General features: G+C 46.8%; 1 protein-coding gene across 9 annotated transcripts in view; it reads right to left on the reverse strand.

Moving 5' to 3' along the window:
• Positions 1 to 26,782, reverse strand: part of CPEB1 (cytoplasmic polyadenylation element binding protein 1) — an 80,389-nt gene that overhangs the window by 9,465 nt on the left and 44,142 nt on the right. For 7 of the 9 annotated variants that reach the window (XM_038746800.1, XM_038746804.1, XM_038746807.1 and 4 more), the window contains 6 exons: positions 8,521 to 8,747; positions 6,857 to 7,109; positions 6,004 to 6,117; positions 5,402 to 5,506; positions 4,347 to 4,483; positions 1,231 to 1,429 (listed from right to left, as the gene is read on the reverse strand). In XM_038746800.1, coding sequence (XP_038602728.1) covers positions 1,231 to 1,429; positions 4,347 to 4,483; positions 5,402 to 5,506; positions 6,004 to 6,117; positions 6,857 to 7,109; positions 8,521 to 8,747 — 1,035 coding nt within the window. The remainder of the gene's footprint in view (positions 1 to 1,230; positions 1,430 to 4,346; positions 4,484 to 5,401; positions 5,507 to 6,003; positions 6,118 to 6,856; positions 7,110 to 8,520; positions 8,748 to 26,782) is intronic. The other 2 variants (XM_038746802.1, XM_038746801.1) reach the window with 1 other exon arrangement.

Consider the following 26,782-nt stretch of genomic DNA (forward strand, 5'->3'; position numbering starts at 1 on the left):
CCGTGTCCCCAAGTTCCAGGACACTGTGGACATACACAGTCAAAGCCAAAGACAAACACTAAACTTGCAATCAACGACATTTATTAAGTGCTTACTGCGAGCAGAGCACTGTATTAAGTGTTTGGGAGAGTATGACCATTGGTGGATAGGTTCCCTGCCCACAGCAAGCTTAGTCCAGTGGAGGAGAAAGACATTAATATAAATAAATTACAGATATGTAAGTGCTGTGACGCTGGGTCGAATATGAAGTGCTTAAAGGGTACAGATCCACCAACTGACATCTGCTAATGTAATAAGAAGAGGGGCATTTCATGTTATTCACCTGACCCCCAAGCCCACAGCACTTATGTACGTACCTTTAAGTTATATATTATAAATTACTTATTCATATTGTCTGTCTCCCCTTCTAGACTAAGCTAGAGGGCAGGGAGCATGTCTGCTAGTTTTTTTGTATTGTACTCTCCCAAGAACTTGGCACATTAAGCGCTCAGTAAATCCCACTGATTGATCGATCAGCTATCAGGATTGGGTAGGAGAAGGGGAGGGAGGAGGCAAGGATTCCCTTAATCTTCTTGAAAAAAAAAAAAGAAAGCGCCCCTCATTAGGTGGAAAACGGGCCAGAGAAACAGAGGCAGAAGGGATGCGGTATTGGAACGTCAGCTCCGAAGTGAAGGCCAACTAATCCGAGGTTCTCCTACAACTGAGAAAAAGTTTTCCAGTTATCCAGCACCAGCATCTGTGTGAGAGGACATAATACCATAAAACCCCACTACCTCGGCTCGAAAGATTTTACGGGGTTGAAACAGCTCCATGATGCTGAGGGTTTTCAAACCTCCCACTCAGCCTTTGAAGTCTCACATTCTGACTCTGCGGTGCTGAAGCATCATTGATTAGCACACATGGTGTTTATTTCTAACTGGATTTAGGTAAGATAATGCACTTACTCCCGAAAGCAAGTTGCATATTCTAATTAACCCACTCCTGTCAAGCAAGGGAGAGGTACCTCTACATACTTCTTAAAGCAATATAACCTTGGGCCCTGAGGTTCCCCAGAGCCAGCTGGTTGACTACCTCGAACGTGTCTTTCCTCAGGCCTCTGAGGTAGTCAGAGATCTGGGGGGCGAGGGGTGGGTTCTGAAGGGACTGTGGGGGAGCTGGGTTCAGAAGTGGGTTCACCAAGGGCTACCCCAGTTCGCAGATGCTGGTTGGCGTAGGTCTATGCCAACTTACCAATAGGGTACTTGTGCTTATCCGTGTCGATGCCAGCGTAAACCACTCCTCCAAACAGGTCATTCATGATTGCTGCGAGAGCCTCTGCATTCAGCATCCCATGCAGCGCCCCAACGAAGACAGTCTTGCTGGGGTCGAGCCTCTGGGATGGACTCCGGACAAAGTTGCTGTCAGCCAAGACCCAAGGGATCACCTGCACCTGCAAGCAACCCACAATCAATGGTATTAACTGAGGGCTTACTAGGTGCAGAGCACTGTATGAAGCGCTTGGGAGAGTTCAATACAACAGAATTAGCACACATGTTCCCTGCCCATAAAGAGCTTACGGTCTAGAGGTCGGAGCCTGGGTAGCAAAGTCAGGGTAAGGCATCTGGGCAGAACTCCAGGTTGATGATAATAATTATGGAACTTCTTATGCGCTTATTATTCACTCATTCAATCATATTTACTGTGTGCAGAACACTGTACTAAGTGCTTGGAAAGTACAATACAGTAATGAAGAGAGGCATTTCCTTCCCACATGTGCAAAGCACTGTTCTGAGCACTGGGGTAGTTAAAAATTAATCAGGTTGGACACAGTCTCTGTCCCACGTGGGGCTCACAGTCTTAATCCCCATTTTACAGATGAGGTAACTGAGGCCCAGAGAAGTGAAGTGACTTGACCAAGATCATACAGCAGACAAGTGGCAGAGCCGGGATTAGAACCCAGGTCCTTCGGTCTCCGAAGACTGTGCCCTATCCACTATGCCACGAAATGGAGACTCCCTGGCTTCTCCAAAGCTGGCGTTACCCATGTGTGTGGAAAGGTCAGTGGCTAGAGCTCTCCATAATGAGCCCCCAGAACGGACAGGTCCCTTTCCCAGTGCAGGCAGATTACTCTAAGAACTAGGATGAGGTCAAGAAGCAGCATGGTCTAGTGAAAAGAGCATGGGCCTGGTAATCAGGGGCCCATGCTCTGCCATGTCTCTGTTGTGTGACCTTGGGCAAGTCACACGACTGTGCCTGTGCTACCTATCTGTAAAATGGGATCCAATCCTACCCCCTCCTACTTAGACTGTGACCCCCATGTGAGACAGGGACTGTGTCCAAGCTGATTAACTTGTCTCTACCCCAGTACTTAGCTTGGCACACAGTAAGCGCTTAACAAGTACCATTACTACTGCCATTATTATTATTATTAGAGACCGCCCCCACTACAATGCGGCCCGGCTGGTGTGATACCAGCCCCTAGCTGCCCAGCTCCTCAGCAAAGATCCAATTAAAACAAGAATGGGGCATTTAGATCCGCCTCACTCGGGGACGAGTGCCACTCACCCTCATCAGATGACCTCCAAGGAATGGATTCTCAATCAATTGTATTAACTGAGTGCTTACTGCGTGCAGAGCATGGAATGAAGCACCTGGGAGAGTACAACAGTCGGCAGACATGTTCCCTGCCCACAGCAAACTAAGAGTTAGGAGGGGGAATTCTCCAACAAATCCACTGCACCCCAAGAAGGGAACAGTCTTTCGCCTACAAAACCCAAGGATTATGCCCCCTCCCTTCAGGACAACCCAGTCTTGCTCCTGGAATCCAATTATTTCTTGAGGTCATCTAAATGTGGACACCTAATTTGAAGGGATAATAACTGTGGTATTTGTCAACCCCATTTTTGACAATGATCTTTCAAAAAAATCTTATTAGAGCTGGGGACTTTATGATCAGTTTGAACGACAATGAGACCGATTAACAATTGAGCTATAAATGACATTAGTCGAGATGGGCCGATGGGATCATTTCTTTTTAGATTCCCACTGTCAGTCCGCTGTGCCTGTCTGCTACAAATTAACATGTCACCAGCAGTTGCTGTTTCCATTCTGGACAGATTCTCTTTGCAAACCTTCACTCAGGCCAGCTTGGCGATTCAGAATTTGTTGAACAGATTTACAGGTCTCTCTGACTTAGGGTCTGGAAGGGAATTTGGCGGGCTTCAGATCCCCAGACACTTTGGTTTCTGAAACCCAAAGGTTTCCTCTCTCCCTGACCTCTCTCAGAAAGCTGCATGGCCTAATGGACAGAGCACAGGAGTTAGAAGGACCCATCTGCTGTGTGACTGTGGGCAAGTCACTTTACTTCTCAGTTACCGCATCTGTAAAATGGGGATTAAAAAACTGTGAGCTCCATGTGGGATCTGGCCTATGTCCAACCTGATAACCTTGTATCTACTCTAAGCGCTCAGTGCAGTACCTGACACATAGTAAGCACTTAAATACCATGAAAAAGAAAATCTCATTTGGCCTGCCCAAGTCTCAGAGAGTGATCAGGCCACATCAGGCCTTCCCAGACTGAGCCCCCTCCTTCCTCTCCCCCTCCTCATCCCCCCAGCCTTACCTCCTTCCCCTCCCCACAGCACCTGCATATATGTATATATGTTTGTACATATTTATTACTCTATTTTACTTGTACATATTTATTCTATTTATTTTGTTAGTATGTTTTGTTTTGTTGTCTGTCTCCCCGTTCTAGACTGTGAACCCGCTGTTGGGTAGGGACCGTCTCTTTATGTTGCCAACTTGTACTTCCCAAGAGCTTAGAACAGTGCTCTGCACACAGTAAGCGCTCAATAAATAGGATTGAATGAATGAATCCAGACAAGGAAAAGAGGACAATCCATTTTCCTGCCAGAACATGGGTTTTTGCTACGTGTTTTCAGCAGGAACATCAGTAGGGAATTGGGGAACATCTGTCCCAAGACGTGCACCTCGCTTGATTTAGAAGGCCTTGATGTATGAAGAAGTGGTTCGCATGCACAGAATCGTAATGAACAAGTGCCACAGGGTGATTTCTCCTAAACACTGGATTTTGCAAAAGTGCAAGAACCCCTCTCCCTCACCCCCACATTAGAGAAGAACTAGGGGATAGTAATTGGGTGGGTGGTGGGGGGGTGTTCAGAAGTGCAGGGTAACAGGATCACAAGCTAATCAGTTCTTGGACCTTTTTCTACTCATCCTGGGCAAGCCCACAGGGGTTGCCAAAGGAAAGTTCTTGATCATCCATTAAGGCAGGGAGGGATGGCCCACTGGGGTCAGAAGAATTCCTCTAGGACACAGTCTAAGCAGACCGGAAACCAACCAACCTCTTTGCACCGCATTCTACGACTGGACATCTTGAAGTAATATTCGCTCAGGCCGTCCGGACTCAGTGGGTCTTGGGAGCAGGCCTGGAGTAGGGCCCGCACCGACTTTTCCAGCTCAAACACCAGATACACATAACCTGTTTTGGGGGGCAGAGGAGGAGACAGTTACAACAATTCCAAGTTCCCGGACATACATCTTCCTTGGCAGGACCTCACTCCTTGGCCACCTGATCTGAAACCTGGAGAGATCTGAGTTTTCAGCAGAGGTCATTCCCGGAGGCAGGGACTAAGTGCTCCATACATAAATAGTTTGCATGCTTAAGGGGGCTGATGTTGAACAGAAGTTACTTCCACGCCAACCGCATGTCTAATCAATGGTGGGGGGAGGGGTTAGGAGTATTTGGCTATTGTGGCCACGGCAGCCCCTTAGTTTCCGAATGGAGCAACGGAACTGTGACCGGCTTCCCACCAGAAAGGGAGGGAGAGAGCCTGCCTGCTCAAAGCAGGACACTATTCCAATGCATTTAGGACTCATCAGTCCCATCAGTCAATGGTCCAAAGCTCAAACCGAGAATTGGAGGCATCTGTTTGCAATCGCTTCGGTCACTAGTTAATCCACTCCATTTTTAGCCTTTTGCTGGAAGCGGTGGAGTTAGTCACTGCTTCATAGGCACGTTTTATGGGATTTTTTTTGATCATTTGAGGAAGTGCCGCTTACTGCCAACAACTCCAGTGTCGGAGGAGGCTCGGCCAAAAGCCACAGTTAAATGGAGGAAGGGGAAACCCAGCAAAAAACTCATTTCAACAGTAGGAAGGAGAACAGCAGTAGGAAGAAGGACTCGAGAAACCTGTTTAAGGTGCAGGAATAACTTCAGACAAAACAAACAGCAGGTCGAGGGGGTTGTGCTGGGCAAGAGAGATGGGGATGGGGTTGAAGGCCTTTACCCTGGAGTGCGCTCACCAAGTCACCAACATGCAGCTGTGCCATCCCAGCATCCCTCAGTGTTGCAACAAATCAGGGGAAAAAGAAAATGATCCTACCATGTCTCTATTACCTTTAGGCATATTACCTTTAGGAGGGCAGCGGGGATGTTTGCCATCCTTACCAGGCCATTCTACGCTCAGAGAGCCAAACACACGGAAGGTGTTAATCAATCCAGCTGCATAAAGAGAGACAGACGAGAGTTGTACTGAGGCAATGGAATCTCATTCTTTGGAGAGGGAAGTGCTCCGTTCCCTAGCAACCCCTCCTCCATTGGGAGGGTCACATGCAGAGGGACGAATCCAACCCCTCCCACGCCCTCAGATTTATCCCTTTCTACTACATGATATGAAAGCATCCATCTGCCTATGAAGGGACAGGTAGAGGCTGGCAGGAACTAGGCAGGGTTATTGAGCAAATTAAGGTGGACAGCATATCCTCATGCAGTTGTTTATACTCCGCAGCTGTCCCTGATTATTACTAGTTACCCAATACAGAGCTTGGGCTTTTAACTGGCTTTGTCTTGCATTCAAGTCCCACATCATTCTGCTACCTTCCCTGCAATGCGGAAGATTATTTCTAGGCAGGAGGCCACTTGGAGATGCATCCTGACAAGTTTTTAGCAGTGGGTACCGTGAAATCCAATCCAGGAAGTCGAGGCTGGAAGCCACCTACCTTCCGTGATGTCCCAGGGAACCCCGCCCAAAAACACCTTGCAGGAGTAGATGGGGTTCTTGTAGTTCCGAGGAGGAAGCTGCCCACTCCAGGTGCAGGTGGCCTCGTTCACAGCTTCAAGAAAAGAAGAATCAACAGGGGCAGGTTTGGGGGCCATGGTTGGTTCAACTTTCACTTAAATTCAAGTTCCAGGCGAGAGGAACGGAGCACACTCAAAGGAAAGCCAGACGCTTTTTTTTTTTTTTGCTCTGGCTTGAGTTTCTTCAACTATGACCAGCTCATTTGGCCCTGTCCTTTGACACCTGTAGAACTGCACATATTAACAGGCCAGCTGCAAAGAGATGAGTGATCCAAGACAGTGCCTCCCTAGTTACTGCTCATGGAAGGAGTCTGTGAGCTCCTTGTGGGCAGGGAATGTTCCCATACCAACTCTGCTGTACTGTACCTTCCCAAGCACTTAGTACAGTGCTCCACACTTAGTAAGCGCTCAGTAAATACCACCGACTGGCAGGAAGTCCCCTGCAAGCATTCTTCTTGAGAAGCAGAGTGGCTTCATGCATAGAGCATGGGCCTGAGAGTCGGAAGGAACTGGGTTCTAATCCTGGCTCTGCCACTTGTCTGCTGTGTGACCTGGGGTAAGTCACTTCACTTGTCTGTGCCTCAGTTACCTCAACTGGAAAATGGGGATTAAGACTGTGAGCCCTACGGGGGACAGGGACTGTTGAACTCAATTACCTTTTATCTACCCCTTTGCTTAGTACAGTGCCTGGCACATAGTAAGTGCTTAGAAAATACCACTATTATTATAGGAAACCCTAGTGCCCCAGAGGCATCGCCCCCACCGATCGCTTACCTGCAGCTTGTCTATGAAGTCTGGCTTCCCTCTCGATGCTAAAAGGGTCCTCTGGGGCTTCCAACAGATCCCACGAAGGCCACATCGATGCCCCGGGCCATCTTTTTGAGGCATTGGTAGGAGAAGGAGACACTGCAGCAAGGGCAGCCTGGTCCTGGTCCAGACGAGACCCAACCCCCACCTTCAGGGGGTCTCTGGGACCGCCACCACCCAGGGGCAGGAAAGGCAGAGGGGGAGAGATGCGCAGGCTAGACTGCAAACAGGCGGAGAGAAAAAGAATGGAAAAAAAAAAAAAGACATTGCAAAAGCAAGAATGAGATGACATAATGGCCTCTTGGGAGCCACAAGGGATAAGCCCAGCTTAGAACTGCAGTTAGAATTAGAGTTAGGACCTAGTTATGAATTAGCTGGGTTCAACGGTGAGAGCTCGAGAGGCATACTGTGGTTATTTTAAGTTGGTAAAAGTATAACAAGCTTGTCTTAGGGTCTCTGACTCATGGCTAGAAGACACAGTGCCGATCTGAAGTTCAGAAAAGGAACCTGGAGCAATAGGGCCACAGGCTCTGGCTTTCACTTGACTTACCAGCAATTCACAGGATGAGGAATAGCAAAGGAGCAGAGACTAGGCCCACCGCATGCAAGGGGATTGCTCTTTAAGACAGCTCCCTCTGACCGAGTACTTTGATCTGGGCAATCTCATGGAGCCACTCCTACTTTGTAGATGGTTTCCATGGCATCAGCTGCAGGCTTGGTGGCACACACCAGGAGGCAATAGACCCAGCCAGAGTCTGAGGGATATTTCTCAATTTCATCACTAAACCAACGCAAGGGATTTTTTTTTTTTAAATCAGTACTTGCTAAGTGCTTACTATGCACCAGGCACTGTACTAAGCCCTGGGGTAGATACAATCAGGTTGACGTAGTCTCTGTTCCGCATAGGATTCATTTTACCGATGCAGTAACTGAGGCCCAGAGAAGTTAAGTGACTTGCCCAAGGTCACACAGCAGGTAAGTAGTTGGGATTAGAATCCCAACTACTAGAATCAGAATCCAGGACCTCTGAATCCCAAGCCCGTGACCTTCCCATAAAACTGCGCTGCTTCTCACTAATAGTTCCCAAGGATTAGCACCATGAATGGGTTAGGCCTCCTGGATACATGGCTGCCTGATCAGGGTGGCCTGGGAAAGGAAGATGAATGTAGATGGGAGGCACGTTTGCTCCAGTGCACTTTTCCATGGATATTAAAGCTACAGCACTCACAAAGACCCTGCCGCTCACATACAAGGCTCTAACAGCCCAGGAAGTTGCCACCTAAACCCCAGGTGGATGGGGAATGGGCTGAGCACAGAGAAGCAGCATGGCCTCGTAGCAAGAGCCCGGGCTTGGGAGTCAAAGGACATAGGTTCTAATCCCTGCTCCCACTGGTCTGCTGTGTGACCTTGGGCCAATCATTTCATTTCTCTGTGCCTCATTCATCTGTAAAATGGGGATTAAGACTGTGAACCCCATTTGGGACAGGGACTGTGTCCAACCCCATTTGCTTGTATCTACTTCAGTGCTTAGCAGAGTAAGTGCTGAACAAATACCATAATTATTAGTATAGTCTTTTTTGTACAGAAGCACATTCAACTTGCCAAAAGGCTCTGTCAAAACCGAAACTTACGATTAAGTCCGAGAGATGGTCTGATCCCGAACTGAACCCACTGGTGTCGGAGTCAGAGGGACTGCTTGAGCGTGAATCGAGGAGGGGGCGGCTGTCCAGGCGGGACCCCCTTAAGGATGGTGTGGGAAACTTCTCCACCAAGTCAGTACCAATAGGGTCCAGAGGTAGGAAGCCCAGCGGGGGCTTTCCCAGAACACTGCCCAGCGGGTTATTGAGCATGCTGAGTACTAAGAGACAAAACCCACAACACGTAAGTACAGTACACACAGTTTCTCTCCCCCTGCCCTTCCCACCACCCCCTTCAAAAAACCCAAAAAAGCAACCCCTCGCCACTCCCAAACCCCACAAAAATACCATGAGTTTGCAGGTAGGACTTCAGCTGGCAGAAAGGTTTATATGTCCAGCACACTATGCTGAGCATGTAGTAGAAATCCTACTACAGATAAAAAAATAATATTGTTAAGCATTTTTTATGTGCCCAGCATTGTACTAAGCACTGGGGCAGAGATGAGATAATCTGATCAGACACCATCCCTGTCTTATATGGAGTTCACAGTTGATTTTGAAGAGAGAACAGGTATTCAATCCCCATTTCACAGATGAAGAAACTGAGGCATGGAGAAGATAAGTGATTTGCCCAAAGTTACCCAAGCAGCCAAGTCGTAGGGCCAGGATTAGAACCCACGTTTTCCATGCTCTTTCCTCTAGGCCACATGGCTTCTGAAGAGTGAGGGTTATCTCAAGAAACTAACAGCCTCTCAGAAACAGTTACAGCAGTCTAAGATTCCTGACTGCAAAGCTCCCTATTTACATACAGTTCTTAGTGTCTGTTCCACGCTGGCTTGGCATTCACAAGCTACTATACCCCAATAGCACTATCATTTGTTCTGTGAAAACAGTGTTAAAAGAAAGGGCTAAACAAAACAGAGTTTCCCATAGGATATAACAAAGTGCACTTATGTGTCTAAGAGCCAAAAAAATGTGACCAGAATATGAATATTTAAAAGATGCAGTTACATGATCAGGTAGGAATATAAATATCAAAAATGAAATATTTTAAATGTAGTTCTTTTGTATCCTATTCAGAAAATAGGCACCTAGTGCCATTGTCTATGCTAAGTTGAAATAGGATTTTAATCACTATTTAGTCAAAATACTTCAGAAGAACAGGAATGGAAGTACTTGAGCCATGGCAAAACTTTGCAGTTGAGAGTGCTGGGGCTAAAATTCACTTGTGACGGCTATAATTTGTAATGAATTGTGACACAACTACTTTTAGTTGGGATTTCAAAAGCTCCCCTCCCTCCTCCTAATTTCCAATTGGAGGTGGGAAGGAGAAGGAAATCCTAATTTTTTTTTGACATTCCTATAAGTAGGGCAGGAAGACAAATTCTGAAGATTTCTTTCCAGGTATCTACTATGGGGACAGTTGGCCAAACTATCAGGAAGTTGTTTCATACGTATTGCTAAACAGTGAGAACATATCACCAGTGATTTACGTAACACATTAAAGAACAAGTTCACGCAAATTCCAGACAGAAGAAATCCCTATTCCATCCTGGAACTGTAAAGCCTGAATTTTTTGGTCTCCTGTGTCCCTCGCAACCATCCTCCTTAATCAATGATATCTGAGCAATGCTCCCCAGGTAGCATGGGACACTGCTGTAAGTTTCATGGATGAAGTTCGCAAGGGTGCAAGAGTTTCCCCCAGACACAGATTCAATCGATCAGGAGTGCAGACTCTGAACCTCAATACACTGTTTTTTCAAGAAAAAAATCCCTTCCTAAATCATCAAGTAGCATACTCAACAGCTTACCAAAGGGGAGAGAACACAATGGTGTCTACTGCTGTTGACGTCTGGGACACATTCTGCTCCCTCTAGACCATAAACTCATTGTGGACAGGGAATGTGCATCTAACCAACTCTGTTGTCCTGTACTCTCCCAAGTGCTTAGTACGGTGCTCTGAACACAGTAAAGCACACACATACCACTGATTGATTGTTCTGTAACCCCAGGCTGTACCTATTCTCTCTCTACCAGCCATCTTCAACAAGTACTACTGGGCCAAGGGGCACCAGGCAAGAGTGTGGGTGGCGCAACCCAAGCCATCACTGCTATTGCAAAAATAAGTGCAATGAGCAATGCTGAGCATCACCATGGATGGCAGGGGATTCTACTGTACTTACAGATTAAGTGGGCAAGAGGTTCTCTCTCCAAGACACTCCCAGATATTGTCTCCCTGACACTATCATCACTCTGCCCAAGACCGTATGCCAAGAGCAGCAATTTCTCCATTGAATTGTACATGATGCACTGTCAGCAACCTAAACTGTGGAGAGCTAGGGTCCTACTTAATAAATTGCATTATTATTAAGCGTTTGTTAAGTGCCAAGCAGTATGCTAGGCAATGAAGTGGTCAACGCACAATTGGATTAGACAGTCTGGGCCCCAATTGGGGCTAACAGATTAAAAGGGAAGGGAAAAACAGGAATTTTATCCCCATTTTTCAAGTGAGGAAACTGAGGCACAGAGCAGTAAAGTTACTTGTTCAAGGTCACCAAACGTATAAGTGAAAGAAGTGGGATTGGATCCTGCACCCCCCGACTCCAAGGCTCCTGCTCTTTCCAGAGACCACTCTGCTCCCATCTCTGGGATCTCAAAGTGGTTCTTGAAAAGCTAAGGGAAGCTGTTTCACATCACAGACCTTTGCCTGTACTTTGATGTGGGCAGCGCGGATCACAGCTCAGTTAAAACCCTTCTGGCTTCTTGGCATTAGAAGTGTCCAAGAGTTTATCCTAAGGACCTTTAGAAAATATCAAGGAGGTGAGAGGGAAGTAGGTCTTCTGGCACTTTCTTTCAGGTGGCTCTCAAAGGAGAGAAACAATTCACTTGAAAACAGAGCCTTAACATCCCTGAAGCAGAGTCAGAATTGAATTCTGTCTTGACCAATGAGCAAAACAGAGGGGGGGGGAGAAAGATGGGCAGCTCCACATTCACTTCTCAACCCATAGGTCAGAGGTCCTAAACTCTGTTGGCAGAATTGGAGTCCATGACGACCACCTCTCCCTTTGACCAACAAAGATATATACAGAAACCTGGAGTGACACTTTCAGATTGGGAGTCTGAGGTGGTGATAGTCCTGGTCCAAAGATAGAGTGCTGGAACCTGCTTCAATGGAGTGAGGGATGGAAACCCCCAGGAGTCAGGGTGGCAGATTTAAAATAATAATAATAATAATAATGATAGTATTTATTAAGCGCTTACTACGTGCAAAGCACTGTTCTAAGCGCTGGGGAGGTTACAAGGTGATCAGGTTGTCCCACGGGGGGCTCACAGACCTAACCCCCATTTTACAGAGGAGGGAACTGAGGCCCAGAGAAGTGGACTTGCTCAAAGTCTCAAATCTGGCAATTGGCAGAGTCAGGATTTGAACCCATGACCTCTGGCTCCAAAGCCCGTGCTCCTTCCACTGAGCCACGCTACTTCTCATAATGATGGTATTTGTTAAGTGCTTACTATGTGCAAAGCACTGTTCTAAGCGCTGGGGAGGTTACCAGGTGATCAGGTTGTCCCAAGGAGGGCTCACAGTTTTAATCCCCATTTTACAGATGAGGTAACAGGCACAGAGAAGTGACTTTCCCAAAGTCACACAGCTGACGGTAGGCCCATTATATATTTTTAGGCAGAGCTGGGATTTAAACTCATGACCTCTGACTCCAAAGCCTGTGCTCTTTCCACTGAGCCGCACTACCACTATGAAAACAGAGCCTGTTTTAAGTGCTGGGAAGGTTAAAAAGTGATCAGGTTGTCCCACGTGGGGCTCAAAGTCTTAATCCCCGTTTTACAGATGAGGTAACTGAGGCATAGAGAAGTTAAGTGACTTGCCCAAAGTCACACAACAGACAAGTTCTAGACTGTGAGCCTGCTGTTGGGTAGGGGCCGTCTCTATATGTTGCCAACTTGTACTTCCCAAGCGCTTAGTACAGTGCTCTGCACACAGTAAGCACTAAGTAAAAACAACTGACTGGAATGGAAAGTGGCAGAGCTGGGATTTGAACCCATGACTATTGGCTCCAAAGCCCATGGTCTTTCCACTGAGCCATGCTGCTTCTCTAAAAAGATGACAACAATTTTTTCCAGGTAACCGAGCTTGTTGCTTTCATTCTATTAACTTTAGTTACTGACACCACTCTCAACCCCATCAATCGTATTTATTGAGCGCTTACTGTGTGCAGAGCACTGTACTAAGCGCTTGGGAAGTACAAGCTGGCAACATATAGAGACAGTCCCTACCCAACAGTGGGCTCACTGTATGTATGGAAGAGGGATCAGGGGAAAGGGTCCTCAAGTCTGTTCCCCAGGAAATGGATCTTCTAGCCAGCTAGCGAGAAAACGTTTTCATTCACTCATTAATTGTATTTACTGAGCGCTTACTGTGTGCAGAGCACTGTACTAAGCGCTTGGGAAGTACAAATCAGCAACATATAGAGATGGTCCCTACCCAACAACGGGCTCACAGTCTAGAAGACTGTTTTGACAAGCGGAACACCCACAGATCTGAATAGATTGTTCAGCACATCTACCCCGGAGAAGAGACATCGCTCTTAAGCCTAGAATGTGGAGGGCAGGGTCTCGCTGCCAGCTTCTTCACTCTGGACTGATGCAGGGGGGGTGAGGGGCGGTCAGTGACTGCAAAACCAGCTGGGCCCCTACCTGTGGTGGCTCCCAATGGGCTCTGAGCCGCCCCAGGGATAGTCAGCAAGTGCGCATGAAGACCAGCTGGCAGGGGCTACTGAACAGATTGGTGGCTGGTGCTTGTGGTATCTGCGGTATGAGAAGCAGCGTGGCTCAGTGGAAAGCGCACGGGCTTTGGAGTCAGAGGTCATGGGTTCAAATCCCACCAACTGTCAGCTGTGTGACTTTGGGCAAGTCACTTAGCTTCTCTGTGCCTCACTTACCTCATCTGTAAAATGAGGATTAAAACTGTGAGCCCCCCCAAGGGACAACCTGATCACCTTGTAACCTCCCCAGCGCTTAGAACAGTGCTTTGCACATAGTAAGCGCTTAAATACCATTATTATTATTTGTTAAGCACTTACGTGCCAGGAACTGTTCTAAGTGTGGGGGTAGATACATGATAATCAGGCTGGACAGAGTTCATGTTCCACTTAGGGCTCACAGTCAGCTCCCATTTTACAGATGAGGTGACAGTCTTCTAGACTGTGAGCCCACTGTTGGGTAGGGACTGTCTCTATATGTTGCCAATTTGTACTTCCCAAGCACTTAGTACAGTGCTCTACACATAGTAAGCACTCAATAAATACCATTGATGATGATGATGATGATGACAGGCACAGAGAAGTTAAGTGACTAGGCTCAAGGTCACAGCAGACAAATGGAGGAGTCAGGATTTGAACCCAGGTCCTCCTGACACCCAGGCCGGTGCTCTAACCACTAGACCATGCTGCTAGGAAATACAGCTGGTTTTGTCCCTAAGTAACACCCTCCCCTCTCCCAGCTCTTCCTTAGTATAAGTAGGCCCCTTAAGAGCTTTGCATAGTTTGAAAGTAGCCCTTGGGTCAGATTACCCAGCACTTCCCTAGAGGGTAAGGAGAAAGAATTCTGAGCAGTTCTGCATGGGTTAAATACACATCAGGCCAAATCAACAAACTTTGCTTTCTCAACCTTCTAGAAAACCAATAGCACCATGATTTACTCTACAAAACTGAACTAGTTTGCATCTGAAAGAGATAGATGTCTTATACCCAAGAACAACAATATTTGTTAAGGGCTTACTATGTATTGAGCATGGCCCAAAGCCCTGGGGTAGATACAAGATTGTCAGGAGAGATAGTCCCTATTCTGCATGGGGCTCACAAACAAAGTGGGTGAGAAAATAGGTGTGAAATCCCAATTTTACATAGGAGGAAACCAAGTCGCAAAAGTTACATGACTTGCCCAGCGTTATACAGCAGGCAAGGGGTATAACCTGGATGAGAACCCACAGACTACGATTCCCAAGCCTGTGCTCTTTTTTTTCTTTTTTAAAAAAATAATGGTATTTGTTAAGCGAGGTTAAGCACTGTTCTAATTGCTGGGGTAGAAACTAGACAATCAGGTCCCATATGGGGCTCACAGCTTAAAATGAAGAATAGGCACTGAAGCCCTATTTTGCAGTTGGAGAAACGGAGGCACCGAGAAATCAAGTGACTTGCCCGAGGTCACATACTAGGACTCACCTGAAGCAAGAGGTTCTTCTGGGATTAGCAGCCACATAGTTGTAATACTCAATTACAACAAGTAAACGGTTCTGGAAAAGGAGCTACTAATTCCACTATGGAAGATGAGAGAGACTATGCTACCTGGTTTGAATGTTAGGAAAGTTATGGTAAGTCCAGGCTAATGGACTTTAGGTTTACAAGGACTTCCTGATGTAACAACAACAACAAAAAACCCCAAACTGGTAAGCAGTCACCAACTTGCTTCAGCAGACAAATGACAGGGTACCATCCTGGTGATGTGGCTTGGCAATGGGGTAATGAAATCTTGTACTGTACTCTCCCAAGCGCTTAGTACAGTGCTTTGCATATACTAAGCACTCATATATAAAATAATCTTTACAGTTTTAGCATCTTCTCGGAGACACAGCATGAAGAGCTCATTGTGGGCCGAGATTGTCTCTCTATTGCTGTATCGTACTTGCCCGAGTGCTTAGTACAGTGCACTGCACACGGTAAGCACTCAATGAATATGACTGAATGAAGAACTTGAGTCATTACCATGGGTTCCTTTGGTGATCAGACCTTAACTGCTAGTAGAGCTAGAGCTGAGGAAAAAAAAAAGTATGGGAGCCTTTTACATTCTTTAGCTGTGTATCTGGGTCACCCATTCCCCTCAAGAAACCAGGATAAAAATCTACCACCACAAAATTGCTAGTGTTAGGAGAAGGCTGCAAGAGTGAGGAGCTGACAGTGAGGATTTCCAAGTCACAAAAAGTTCACCAATATTACTGCACATGCTGATTATTCCAATGCAGGGATAGACCAAGCAGCAGAGGGCTTGGGCTCCATCTAGTTTGCGCCTTCCACCTAACTGAAAAACAAAGGCTGAAGTGCAAGAGCTACAGAAGTGCAGAGTCTGTGCATTCTGAAGTCTGTCCCACCACCCCCTCTCTCTACTTCTGCACACAGTGGTCTTATTACTGGAAGCAGTTGTGTGTTCCCGGCTGTTAGGGGCAGGGAAGGCTCCGGGCCCGAGACCCTCTACGGGGACAGGAAGGAGGCTTCTAGACAGAAGACTGCTCACGGATCTCTCTCAGACCCGGAAGGCAGCCAGTGGGTGGCCATACCACCTCAACACCCACATTTGCCTCCAAGTTTGTTGTTTTTTTTAAAAAAAATTCATCACCTTTGTTACTTCTAGCCCACGGAAACAGCAGCTCACGAACCCACTGGTAGGGCATCAGACAGCCAGATAGTACCCAGTGCCCTTGTGCCAAACACAGCCAGCTCATTGCTCCAGAAGAGGCTCCCATCTGACTGCCTTGTTGTGTGCTTTTAGAGTCCTATCCGAGTCAGGAATCATTTCCAGGCCTAATGGAGATAAGGGCCCCTACGGGCTTTATCATGTGCGAGGGCTGCTTTTGCTGCAGGGGACACACCCTTTACTCCAGTCAGACAAGGGCACGGAGGGAGAACTGGCACAATCATGCCCTCTATAAGACAGTACCACCTTTTGGACATCAGTTTCCATATAAGCAAGCATGGTTGGGAGAGCCTGTTGTCATTTTCCACCCTAATATAATTCACACGATGGGGTAAGCCTCCGATTCCACTCTGTAGCTCATTGTCACGGAGGAATTCACAAGACTTGTAGGCCTGAAGCATTCTGCTTACTGCAGCAGCCACTCCCAGAACAGCACTGAAAGCATTAAGTGGATGCAGACTTTGGCACGGTCTCAGCTTGGTATGATGTACTGGAGGTAAAAGTCACACTGACTAAATGCTTGAAAACAAGGGCAAAGATTTGTTAAATGAAAACGGTGATCCAGTATTCAAAGCATTTTTTTCCTTTAAATGACTTACAAAAGCCCATATACCATAACCAATTGAGAAAGCATAACTGCTACCCTCATTTTACAGATGGAGAAATTGAGGCAGAAATGCTCAGATGACTGAACAATACCACAAAGCCATTCAGGGACCCAACTGCCACTAAGACTCTGACAGTCCTATTTATCCTTTCAATTTAATTTCACAACAACTTAAGAACAAAAACTAAACAAAAAAACCTCTTCATACCACAATATTGAGGGAAGGAGGGGTGTTAGTGATTCGGGGTCCTATGAAAGGATACCAAGAACCAGCACTGGTTGGTCTAAGGGTAATGCATAATAAACTTGAAGGAAAAGCCCCCTCCAAATAAGCTACGGATCAAATGCTCAGAATATAGAAGTTTTTTTGCTAAAGTCTGGAAGTCTTACTGGTTTTACTGCTTCTGGTGGCAACTTAACATTTAGGGCCATCCAAAACCTATGGTATTAAAATGGGGTTCAAAAGGAAAGAGACAATAATAACAGTTTATCCATTAGCAAGTGTAGGCTGTCTCTAAGAAGGATAAGGTGTGGCAATGTGAATTGCCCTTAGTCATACAAGAAGATAAGACAGGCTGGTAACCACAGAACTGAATACTGACTCAGAAAAGCCCCTATCAGGTGCTCAATAAATGTGATTGATTAATTAACAACACCTGGAGAAGACCTCCCTGAACCCTGGGAGGCCCCTCAGCGGGGAGCTGATGACTTCTCTCTTGAAGAGCCTGCTGCACGGCAGAGCTCTCCGTCCTATAAGACTCTGGTTTGAGGGAAGGACCAGGACTGTCCATCTTCTGGGACTGAAGATATGGGTTGTGGTTGTCAAGGACTTAATGGGGGCAACAAGGTATCTCCCACAGAAGACAGGCCTGAGATGACAGTGGGCAAATATTCAAGGTGTGCACTGGGGATTTGGGGAGGCGGGGGGGGTGTCTGTGCGTGTGTGTGTGTGCGCACGCGCACAAACACACGTGTGCACACAAGTGGGGAGGTTGAGGAGCGCAGTTTTTCAATCCAAGGTATTTGAACGCTTACTATGAGCAGAGCACTAAGTGCTGGGGAGAGCACAATACAACAGAATTAGCAGACATGCTCCCTGCTCATATTAAGCTTACAGTTTAGAGGAGGTGGCAGACATCAATATCAATGGGAAATTCATAGTATATAATTTAATGAAATAGGTACTTTGGGGCTGGGTGAATATCCAATGTCCACATCTCTGCTGCTCAGGACACCATTCTAGAGGACACCCTGCACAGTAACCGCACATTTTCCTAGCCACGGACTCACTAGCTGGCAAGTGAGCCTTACTGAAACACCACTGTAGGGGGGGAGAGGAGACAAAGAGTCCTTTGGCAAGAAAGAATCAAACCCAGTCTGACACTATTTCTATATCCAAAGGAAGGGAGACGATGCTTGATAGAGAGTTACTTTCTGTGACCCACCAAGTTGTACAGTGCCACATCTATACCTCATAGTAACCCAACAAAAAAGATTGAAGCGTAATCTAAGGAAGACTTTCCAACTGGAATGGAACATGTTACCCAAGGAGGTTAGGGGAATCTCCACCTCAGAGATCCTTTCATGGAGAAGCCACTTTGAAATGGTTTAGCTGCAGATCTTCTTGAGACTACTAGGAAGCTTAGAATACAGTTGAGGTCAGCGGGGTTCCTGGTGTACTATGGCCCTCTGTATGAACCTTTTTAACCCACCGCCAGAATCTTGAAGCACACCAGACTTCAGTGCCTATGTGATTAACTCAAAGTGCACAAGTCAAAGATGGCAGCACACAATGGAGAACTATCAATCAGCAGTATTTACTGAACACCTATTGTGTAAAAACCATTGTACTAACTGGGAATATACAAACAGAATTAGAAGATATGATATCTGCTCTCAAGGAGCTTAGAGTCTAGCAGGGGAGACAGGAGTGGAGGAAAAGAAAATAGGTAAACATGCTTAACTAGTAGGGTGTAAGAGCTATCAATCATATTTATTGAGTGCTTACGGTGTATAGAGCACTGTACTAAGCACTTGGGAGAGTACATTACAATAACATAACAGATATTCCCTGCTCATAACAAGCTTACAGTCTGGAGGGGGAGACACACAATGTAAATAAAAACAGAGATACATACATAAGTGCTGTGGGGCTGGGAGGAGGGATGAATAAAGGGAGCAAGTCAGGGCACCACAGAAGGGAGCGGAAGGAAAGGATGTGAGGGCTCAGTCATGGAAGGCCTCTTGGAGACGATGAGCCTTCAGTAAGGCTTTGAAGATGGGGAGAATAATTGCCCGACGGATATCAAGAGGGAGGGTATTCCAGGCCAGAGGTGGGATGTGGGTAAAAGATTGGTGGCGAGATCGAGGTAAGGTAAATAGGTTAGCATTAGAGGAGCAAAGTGTGCGGGCTGGGTTGTGGGAGGAGAATAGTGAGGTGAGATAGGAAAGAGCAAGGAGTTTGAGGGCTTTAAAGCCAATGGTAGGGAGTATGATGCAGGAGGTGGATGGGCAACCACTGGAATTTCTTGGAGTGGGGAAAACAATGACAATGTTTTGGTAGAAAAATGATTTGGGCAGCGAGTGAAGTATGGACTAGAGTGGGGAGAGATAGGAGGCAAGGAGGTCAGCAAGGAGGTTGACACAGTAATCAAGGCAAGACAGGTTAAGTGCCTGGATTAACGTGGTAGTTTGGATGGAGAGGAAAGGGAAGATTTCAGCGATGTTCTGCAGATGGAACCAACAGGTTTTAGTTATCACTAGACTATGTGGGCTGAATGAGAGAGAAGGGTCAAGGATGGGTTTGTAGGACAGGAAGGATGGTGGTGCTGTCTACAGTGATAGGAGTCAGGGGGAGGACAGGATTTAGGTGTGAAGATAAGGAGTTCTGTTTTGGACATGTTGCATTTGAGGTGACGGGAGGACGTCCAAGTAGAGATGTCTTGAAGGCAGGAGGAAATGCGAGACTGCAGAGAGGGAGAAAGATAAGGGCTGGAGATGTAGATTTGGGAATCCGGCCACATAAGGTGGCAGTTGAAGCCATGGGAGTGAATAAGTTGTCCAAGGGAGTGGATGCAGATGGAGAATAGAAGGGGACCCAATACTGAACCTTGAGGGATACCCAGAGTTAGCAGGTGGGAGGCAGAGAAGGAAACTGTGAAAGACTGAGAATGAGCAGCCAGAGAGGAAGAGAATCAGAAGAGGACAGTGTCAATGAAGCCAAGGCTGGGAAATATTTCCAGGAGAAGGGGATGGTTGATAGTGTCAAAGGCAGCCAAGAGGTTGAGGAGGACTAGGGTAGAGTGGAGGCTGTTGGATTTGGGAAGGAGGAGATCATTTGTGACCTTTCAAAGAGCGGTTTCTGTGAGCAAAGAGGATGGAAACCAGATTGGAGGGGGTCAAGGAGAGAATTGGAGAAGAAGAACTTGAAACAGTGAATGTAGACAACTTATTCAAGGAGTTTGGAGAGGAATAGTAGGAGAGAGAGGGGGTGATAACTGGAGGGAGCCATGGGGTCAATGGAGGTTTTTTTTTCCTGTTAGAATGGGGAGACACGGGCATGTTTGGAAGCAGTGGGGAAGAAGCCTTTGGAGAATGAACAATTGAAGATGGCTGTCAGGGAGGGAAGAAGGGAGGGGGAGGATTTTGAGAGAAGGCAGGTCTCCTCTTGAGATACTGCTGGGAAAGTTGGGAGTGTTGAAGAAGGGACTGAAGAAGGGCAGGGGAGATTTTAGGGAGAACGTGCCTGATAGACTCAATTTACCTCAACAAAGTAGGTAGCCAGGTCATTAGAGAAAAGAGAGATGAAAGGCAAGGGGACAGGGGGTTTGAGAAGGGAGTTAATATGTACAGGTTGACATGTACGAGGGTGCTATGGGTGGTCGTGAGTGTTTAAAGCACATTAATCGGCACAGGACCCTGGAGATGAAAGCAGGGAGGATGAGACCAGAGGGAGACGAAAAAGAAAATACACTGAGGAAAGTTTCCTGGAGAAGGCAGGTTCCAGCAGGGCTTTGAAGATGCGGAGAATGGTGTTTGGCAGATTTGAAAGGGCAGGGCAGGAACATTAAGTTGGAGGTAGGAGGGATGACAACAGGGCATGGAACATTTAGATTGAGAGGAATAACAAGTGCAAGCTGGGGTGTAGTTAGAGAAGGAGAGTTCTGGGATCAGCCTCTCCCCAGAAGGTTCTTGGAAAGGAGAGTAAGGCTAGGGAGTACCCATCTACCACTCTATGATTTTTATTGAGCCCTTACCATATGCAAAGCACTGAACTAAGTGCTTGGGAGAGTACAATATCCTAATTCTTAGGTCGCTGGTTTGATTCCAGCTCAAAGGATGTTGGGTTTTTTTTTTTTTTTTTTTTAGAGAAGCAGTGTGGCTCAGTGGAAAGAGCACGGGCTTGGGAGTCAGAGGTCATGGGTTCTAATCCCACTTGTCAGTTGTGTGACTTTGGGCACGTCACTTAATTTCTCTGTGCCTCAGTTACCTCATCTGTAAAATGGGGATTAAGACTGTGAGCCCCACGTGAGACAACTTGATCACCTTGTATCATCCCCGGGCTAGGAACAGTGCTTCGCACATAAGTGCTTAACAAATACCATCTTTTTTTTTTTTAAACAATACAATAGAATTGGTAGGCATGTTCCCTGCCCACACGAAGTTCCTTCCTGCTTTAGGTCCCCAATTCCAGAAAGGGGAAGGGGGAAGAAGCCATAGGAGCAAGAAGATGAAAGATTGGGGAGGCTCGGGAAGGGATAAAACCATGGTGGACGGCTCACCGTACCCATCCAAGTGCCACCCCAAGTCTTGGCCTGCTTCTCCTCGCTGCAGACTAAGGAGGAACTGAGGGAACGCTTCAAAATTCTAAGCAGCAGCCACTGCACAAGATGCTGCCAAAAGGTTTGAAGTCTGATTGCAAGAATTGATTGAGCCTGGCAGGGAACACCCCTATAAATGGCTCCATTGAGAAAGCAGACAAGCTTCTACAGCTAGAACAGAGCTCGGCTCACTTCCCCACAGTAGCCAATGCCCTCTTCTGCCACCCCCATTCTGTCGTCACCTCCTTTCCCCAAGCACTAGTACTTTGTCATTGTCAGGAATCAACTCTGGAGGGAGGTTCACCCTTTAAGTACAAAGCTTTGGTCTGAGACTTGCCTACCCTGCAGAGTTTATAACATCTTTTCACATGGTATTAATGTTAATCGAAGATCATCCTATACAAACTGCTCAATAGCCTCAAAATCTCACCTGGCAGAGCCAAAAGGAAAAAACAAAACAACAAAAAACCAGAGACACCCTCTCCAACCCGCCCCCCCACTGCAACCCAAGCTATTTATTGAAAGCTTACTGTTCAGGAACTTAATTGCCATTTTTCCCCTTTCAGAAATTATACCTCTAATTATACCACAAGTCACAACTCCAGGGACAGGCAGTGAAAGTTGGAACTCAGACGTAAACACCACATTAATGTAGTGTCCATTCCCTGGGTGATTTCGGCCACAGTGAACGGGCCATAATAGCGTGCATAGGTCCAAGAAAGGAACTCATTAAAGACAAAACACGCCTTTGCTCCTAGAATCCATTGTGATGGAGGACGGCTTTCACAAGCATTTCAAAAAAGCCTAATGGAGCTTGGAGTTAAAAATACAAGTTCTCCATGCCAAGAGAAAATTTTAAATCAACTGAAGAGCCTTGCAAACACCTCATTTGCCTTTGTACAACCTCAGCGACCTGGTGGGACACTAAAGGATCTGGATGAAACATGTTTTATACCTAGATATGCAGTAACTGGGGCCAGAAAATGAGTGTTCAACATTACACCCTCTCCCCTGATCCCTTTTAGCCCTTTGGGCTCATCACTGGTTAGTACTCAGGGAGAGCTCTGGGGTTGCTCTCACTCTTTCCTTCCCATGTACTGGTTGGGGCCAGTTCAATCCAATCCCGGCCATATTCCAGACAAACTGTTTTTTCTTGGGGGAGGAGTAGGTTACTCCTTTCCCTTTTTGGTCTTTCTCCATGTCAGCTGATCAAAACCACTGCAAGGAGGAGCACCACTGAATGCAATACCCACAATGCTGTTAACACTTTTGTCTCCTATTGGAGGAAAGCCAAGGCTAGCTATTTATGGCAGCATTGGTTTGTCCATGAGACTGCAGACTTAAGATCATTCCACTGTCCCAGAACTTCCTCAAAGTGACCTCTACATGAAGTTGCTCAGGTAAACAGGTAGAATTTGGTGGCTGGCTGGTCATCTCTTCCACATCCCTTGAAAGTCTGCCCACTTGCTAAGGTGGCCATTACCACCCCCAATTCCCCCAACAGATGTGCTCAACTTTGGGTTCTCCATTTCAGTTAGAACCCCCCCGCCCCCAACCCACACACCCATAACACACATATGCTGCACCACAAGCAGTATATTTCCTCCTGTACCCCACCAGCCAGGATCCTTTAGGAAGTGCTTGCAGTTTCCACACAAGTACAGAGCCCTGGCTTCTCCTCTAAAATTCTTTGAGTGTCCATATTTTCAACTGTGTCCCTGGGCTGTTACAGTGCAAAGATGGCCCCCCTCCAGCTCGGCAGCATGTGAAGACCTGTGGGGTGTCCTTTGATGTGGGGCATAGGAGCTGCTCCAAGGGAATACGTAAGAACTATCAATTTAATGGAAATAGACTGGAAGGTCTTGGGGAGGAAGCACAGTAAAATTGTGGGGAGGGGAGGGAAGCAGTATCGTTTAGTGGATAGAACACGGGCCTGGGAGACAGAAGGACCTGGGTTCTAATTCTGGCTCTGTCACCTCTGCTGTGTGAGCCTGGGCAAGTTCTCATCTGTAAAATGGGGATTAAGAGTACTAGCCTCATGTGGGACAGGAACTGTGTCCAACCTGATTAGCTTGCACCTACCCCAGTGCTCTGAACAGTGCTTCGCAAATAGTAAGGACTTAAGTACCATAATTATTATTATCATTATCTGACTCTGCAGCTGATGGGTTTTTGAGAGGTGCAATACAGGAGGGTGTTCACAGCCTATTTAACTAGGATTAGGCTGGCCCCAACCAAGCTGAGAGACAGGAGAGATGAAAGCACTTTTGAACCCATTAACTTTAAAGGGACCCATCCCTATTTCTTTTATGCTAGGAGAGGGCCATTTCCTAGTAGCATCTCACTTTCCCCATTCTCCACCCATAGGGTAACTCTTAACCAAGATCCTATTGAATTAAAACTTGGTTTAACTGCCTTGCTCTAACCAATGCAACTCCCTGACAGATTAGGCCAGGCCTCTTGGCAACTACAGAATTATTTTTAAGCAGCGGAGAGTGCATAAAAATAATGATGTGCAAAGCACTGTTCTAAGCACTGGGGAGGTTACAAGGTGATTAGGTTGTCCCACGGGGGCTCAGTCTTAATCCCCATTTTACAGATGAGGTAACTGAGGCACAGAGAAGTTAAGTAAAAAGCTTTCCAAGCGTTCCCAAATGGAAGAGACTACTAATAACTTCATCATCAGTAGGAATGGGGAGGCTTCTTTCTCTAGAGTGAAGGATATGTGGCATTTCTTGGTAAACTCCTTCCAGCAGTCAAAAGCATCTCAATCAACAGCATTTTTCAACAGGTGTTCTTGAGGGCTGCTGTTCTGCTCAGCCCAATCAGCTGTGCCAGGAAAGTCTCTTAGTTCAAAGGAGAGATGCCTCATCTTCCATTTTTCTTACTCTAGGCAGCAATGTAATACATGGTATTTACTGAGCGCAGAGCACTGTACTAAGAACTTGAGGGAATACAACATAAGAGTTGGTAGACATGTTCCCTGCCCACAAAAATCTTACAGGCTACAGGGACTGTACTTAGTGTAGGATGACATGGGCCACATACATGCTAGACCCTCTAGACTGCAAACTCATAGTGGGCAGGAAATGTGCCTGTTACACTGTTCTCTTCCAAGCACTTACAATGCTCTGCACACAGTAAGCAGTCAATACAACTAACGTGCTGTAGTTTCACTAGTCCTCCAGCTATGCACTAGGGCTGAGACACGTACACAGTTGCATTTTTTGAGATGATTAGAACGCTCACATTTCTCTCCTGAGAAGCTGAACCTTCTCAATCCCAGTCTGTGGACTGCAAAATCCTTGTGGGCAAGGATCATGTCTCCAACTCTATTGCATTGTACTTTCCCCAAGCGGTTAGTAGCGTCTGCCCACAGTAAGTGCTCACTAAATACCATTGATTGATTAGGAATTCAGAATCCGGGCCTCACCATAACCTTTCCGCTTTACACCCAGAATCCATGGCACCGCCCTAAAACCAGAACGATTCAAGAGGACCTGGTCACTGCGGAGGTGGCAAGGGAAGTGCAATGATTTAGGTTGTGAGACCACATCCCATTAACCTCCCTCTTTCACAGAAAAGGTAGAAGAAAAGGGCTCACTTTGGCAACATAGCCTTTCTCCCCACAATTAATCAACGGTTCCCTGACTCAAGTCCTGGATGTGGATGGGTTACTGCGAATGAAATTAACAGGTCCCTCTTGCCACAAAACAGTAGCTCAATTCTACCTCTGTTAAAAGCAGCAGTTGCTACTGCTGGCTAAGTGGGCCCTCCCCAAGGAAACAGCTTTAGAGGTAAACAAGGCTACCTGACAGAATCTGAACAGAAGACACAAAGATTACTGAGTGGTTTCAGTGCAGGGAAAAAGTAGAAGATGGAGAGAACGGAGGAGATGGCAGTGGGGAGGAGGAAGGGCAGGAAAGCAGTCTGTTCCAGAGTCTGTGACAAACTGTCATCTCCTCAAGACAAGTCAGACAGAAAACTGTCCATCCTCACAAGCTAGAACCTTAGCTTGCTCTTTGCCGAGAGTTCCCAATCGGCTGAAGTCAGAGCAGCTAAACGCTAGCTCAATCTCCATTTGAGGTGACTTTGGTTAAGAGAAACCTAGCCCTTGAGCGGAGACACTGCTGTTCCCTCTTGTGTGCGGCGAGCTCCTGGCAGAAGCTGCAGGAGGATTTTAGTGAAATTGTAGCAAGGCGTGCCTGGAACAGAATTCCAGCTTATTAATATGAGCACACGGCTACTGCAGGAGACCAAATCAGCAATAATATTTTTAGACTGATTGTTAACTTTCGGCACTTCCACCCTCCTCTGCCAGCTCCTGGGGATTTTAATCGCTGAGTCACTGCTCGAACCTTCTGAAAGCATTCTCCGGCAGCACAAAGCTACCCAGTGTCTGGTGGCGTTGGCAGCGGCAACCGAGGGGGCAGTTCCAGGCTGGGGTCTTAAGATACCAAGCCACTGAGCCCTAAAGCTAAACTCGGGATGGCTGTGGTTTTCGGACTTGGACACCGCGGAGTGGTCAAGTCGAACTGGCGAGGGATGCAGGCCAGGAGAGATGGGCGACGCAGCCCTCTTGCAGCCTATATAGGTGGACGGGACTCTCAGCACCAGGTACCCACCTGTGCCAGCACTGGCTATGAACACCCCCTGTTCAGGGCCTCTTCCTCCATCATCCCAAACATCCCTCTAGCTTTTGTCTGCTCAGGGTCTGCTCCCAAAACAATTCAACCCTCCCACCACGCCCGCATCTAGAGATGTACGCAGTAGTCCCTGATGACAAATTGAGTTTAAGGATACTAGTGTCTGCTCGATAGAGGAATGTTTGATCCCTAAGGGAAGAATGCTATTTCTCCTCTGCTACCCTTCCTGTCTGCACCTCTGCAAAGCTAGAGCTTCTAGGCTATGCCAGCTCTCCCTGGAGGAGGGGGAGGCCCCTGCTCTCATAACCCTGAGCATTGAATGAGACTGTGAGCCCCACGTGTGTCTATCCCAATTTGCCTGCATCCAGCCCAGCACTTGGTAGAGTGCCTGGCACATAGTAAGTGCTTAACAAATATCAAAGTGATTACTATAATTATTAACAATAATAAAGATTAACTTATATTAACTTTATAATAACTACATTAATAATTAGTAATGCAGAGAAGCAGCAGGGCTCAGTGGAAAGAGCACGGGCTTGGGAGTCAGAGGTCATGGGTTCTACTCCCAGCTCTGTCACTTGTGAAGTGACTTGCCCAAAGTCACACAGCTGACTTCTCTGGGCCTCAGGTACCTCATCTGTAAAATGGGAATTAAGACTGTGAGTCCCGTGTGGGACAACCTGATTACCTTGTATCCCCCC

The sequence above is a fragment of the Tachyglossus aculeatus genome, chromosome 5 (genome assembly GCF_015852505.1).
Source record: "Tachyglossus aculeatus isolate mTacAcu1 chromosome 5, mTacAcu1.pri, whole genome shotgun sequence".
NCBI lineage: Eukaryota > Metazoa > Chordata > Mammalia > Monotremata > Tachyglossidae > Tachyglossus > Tachyglossus aculeatus.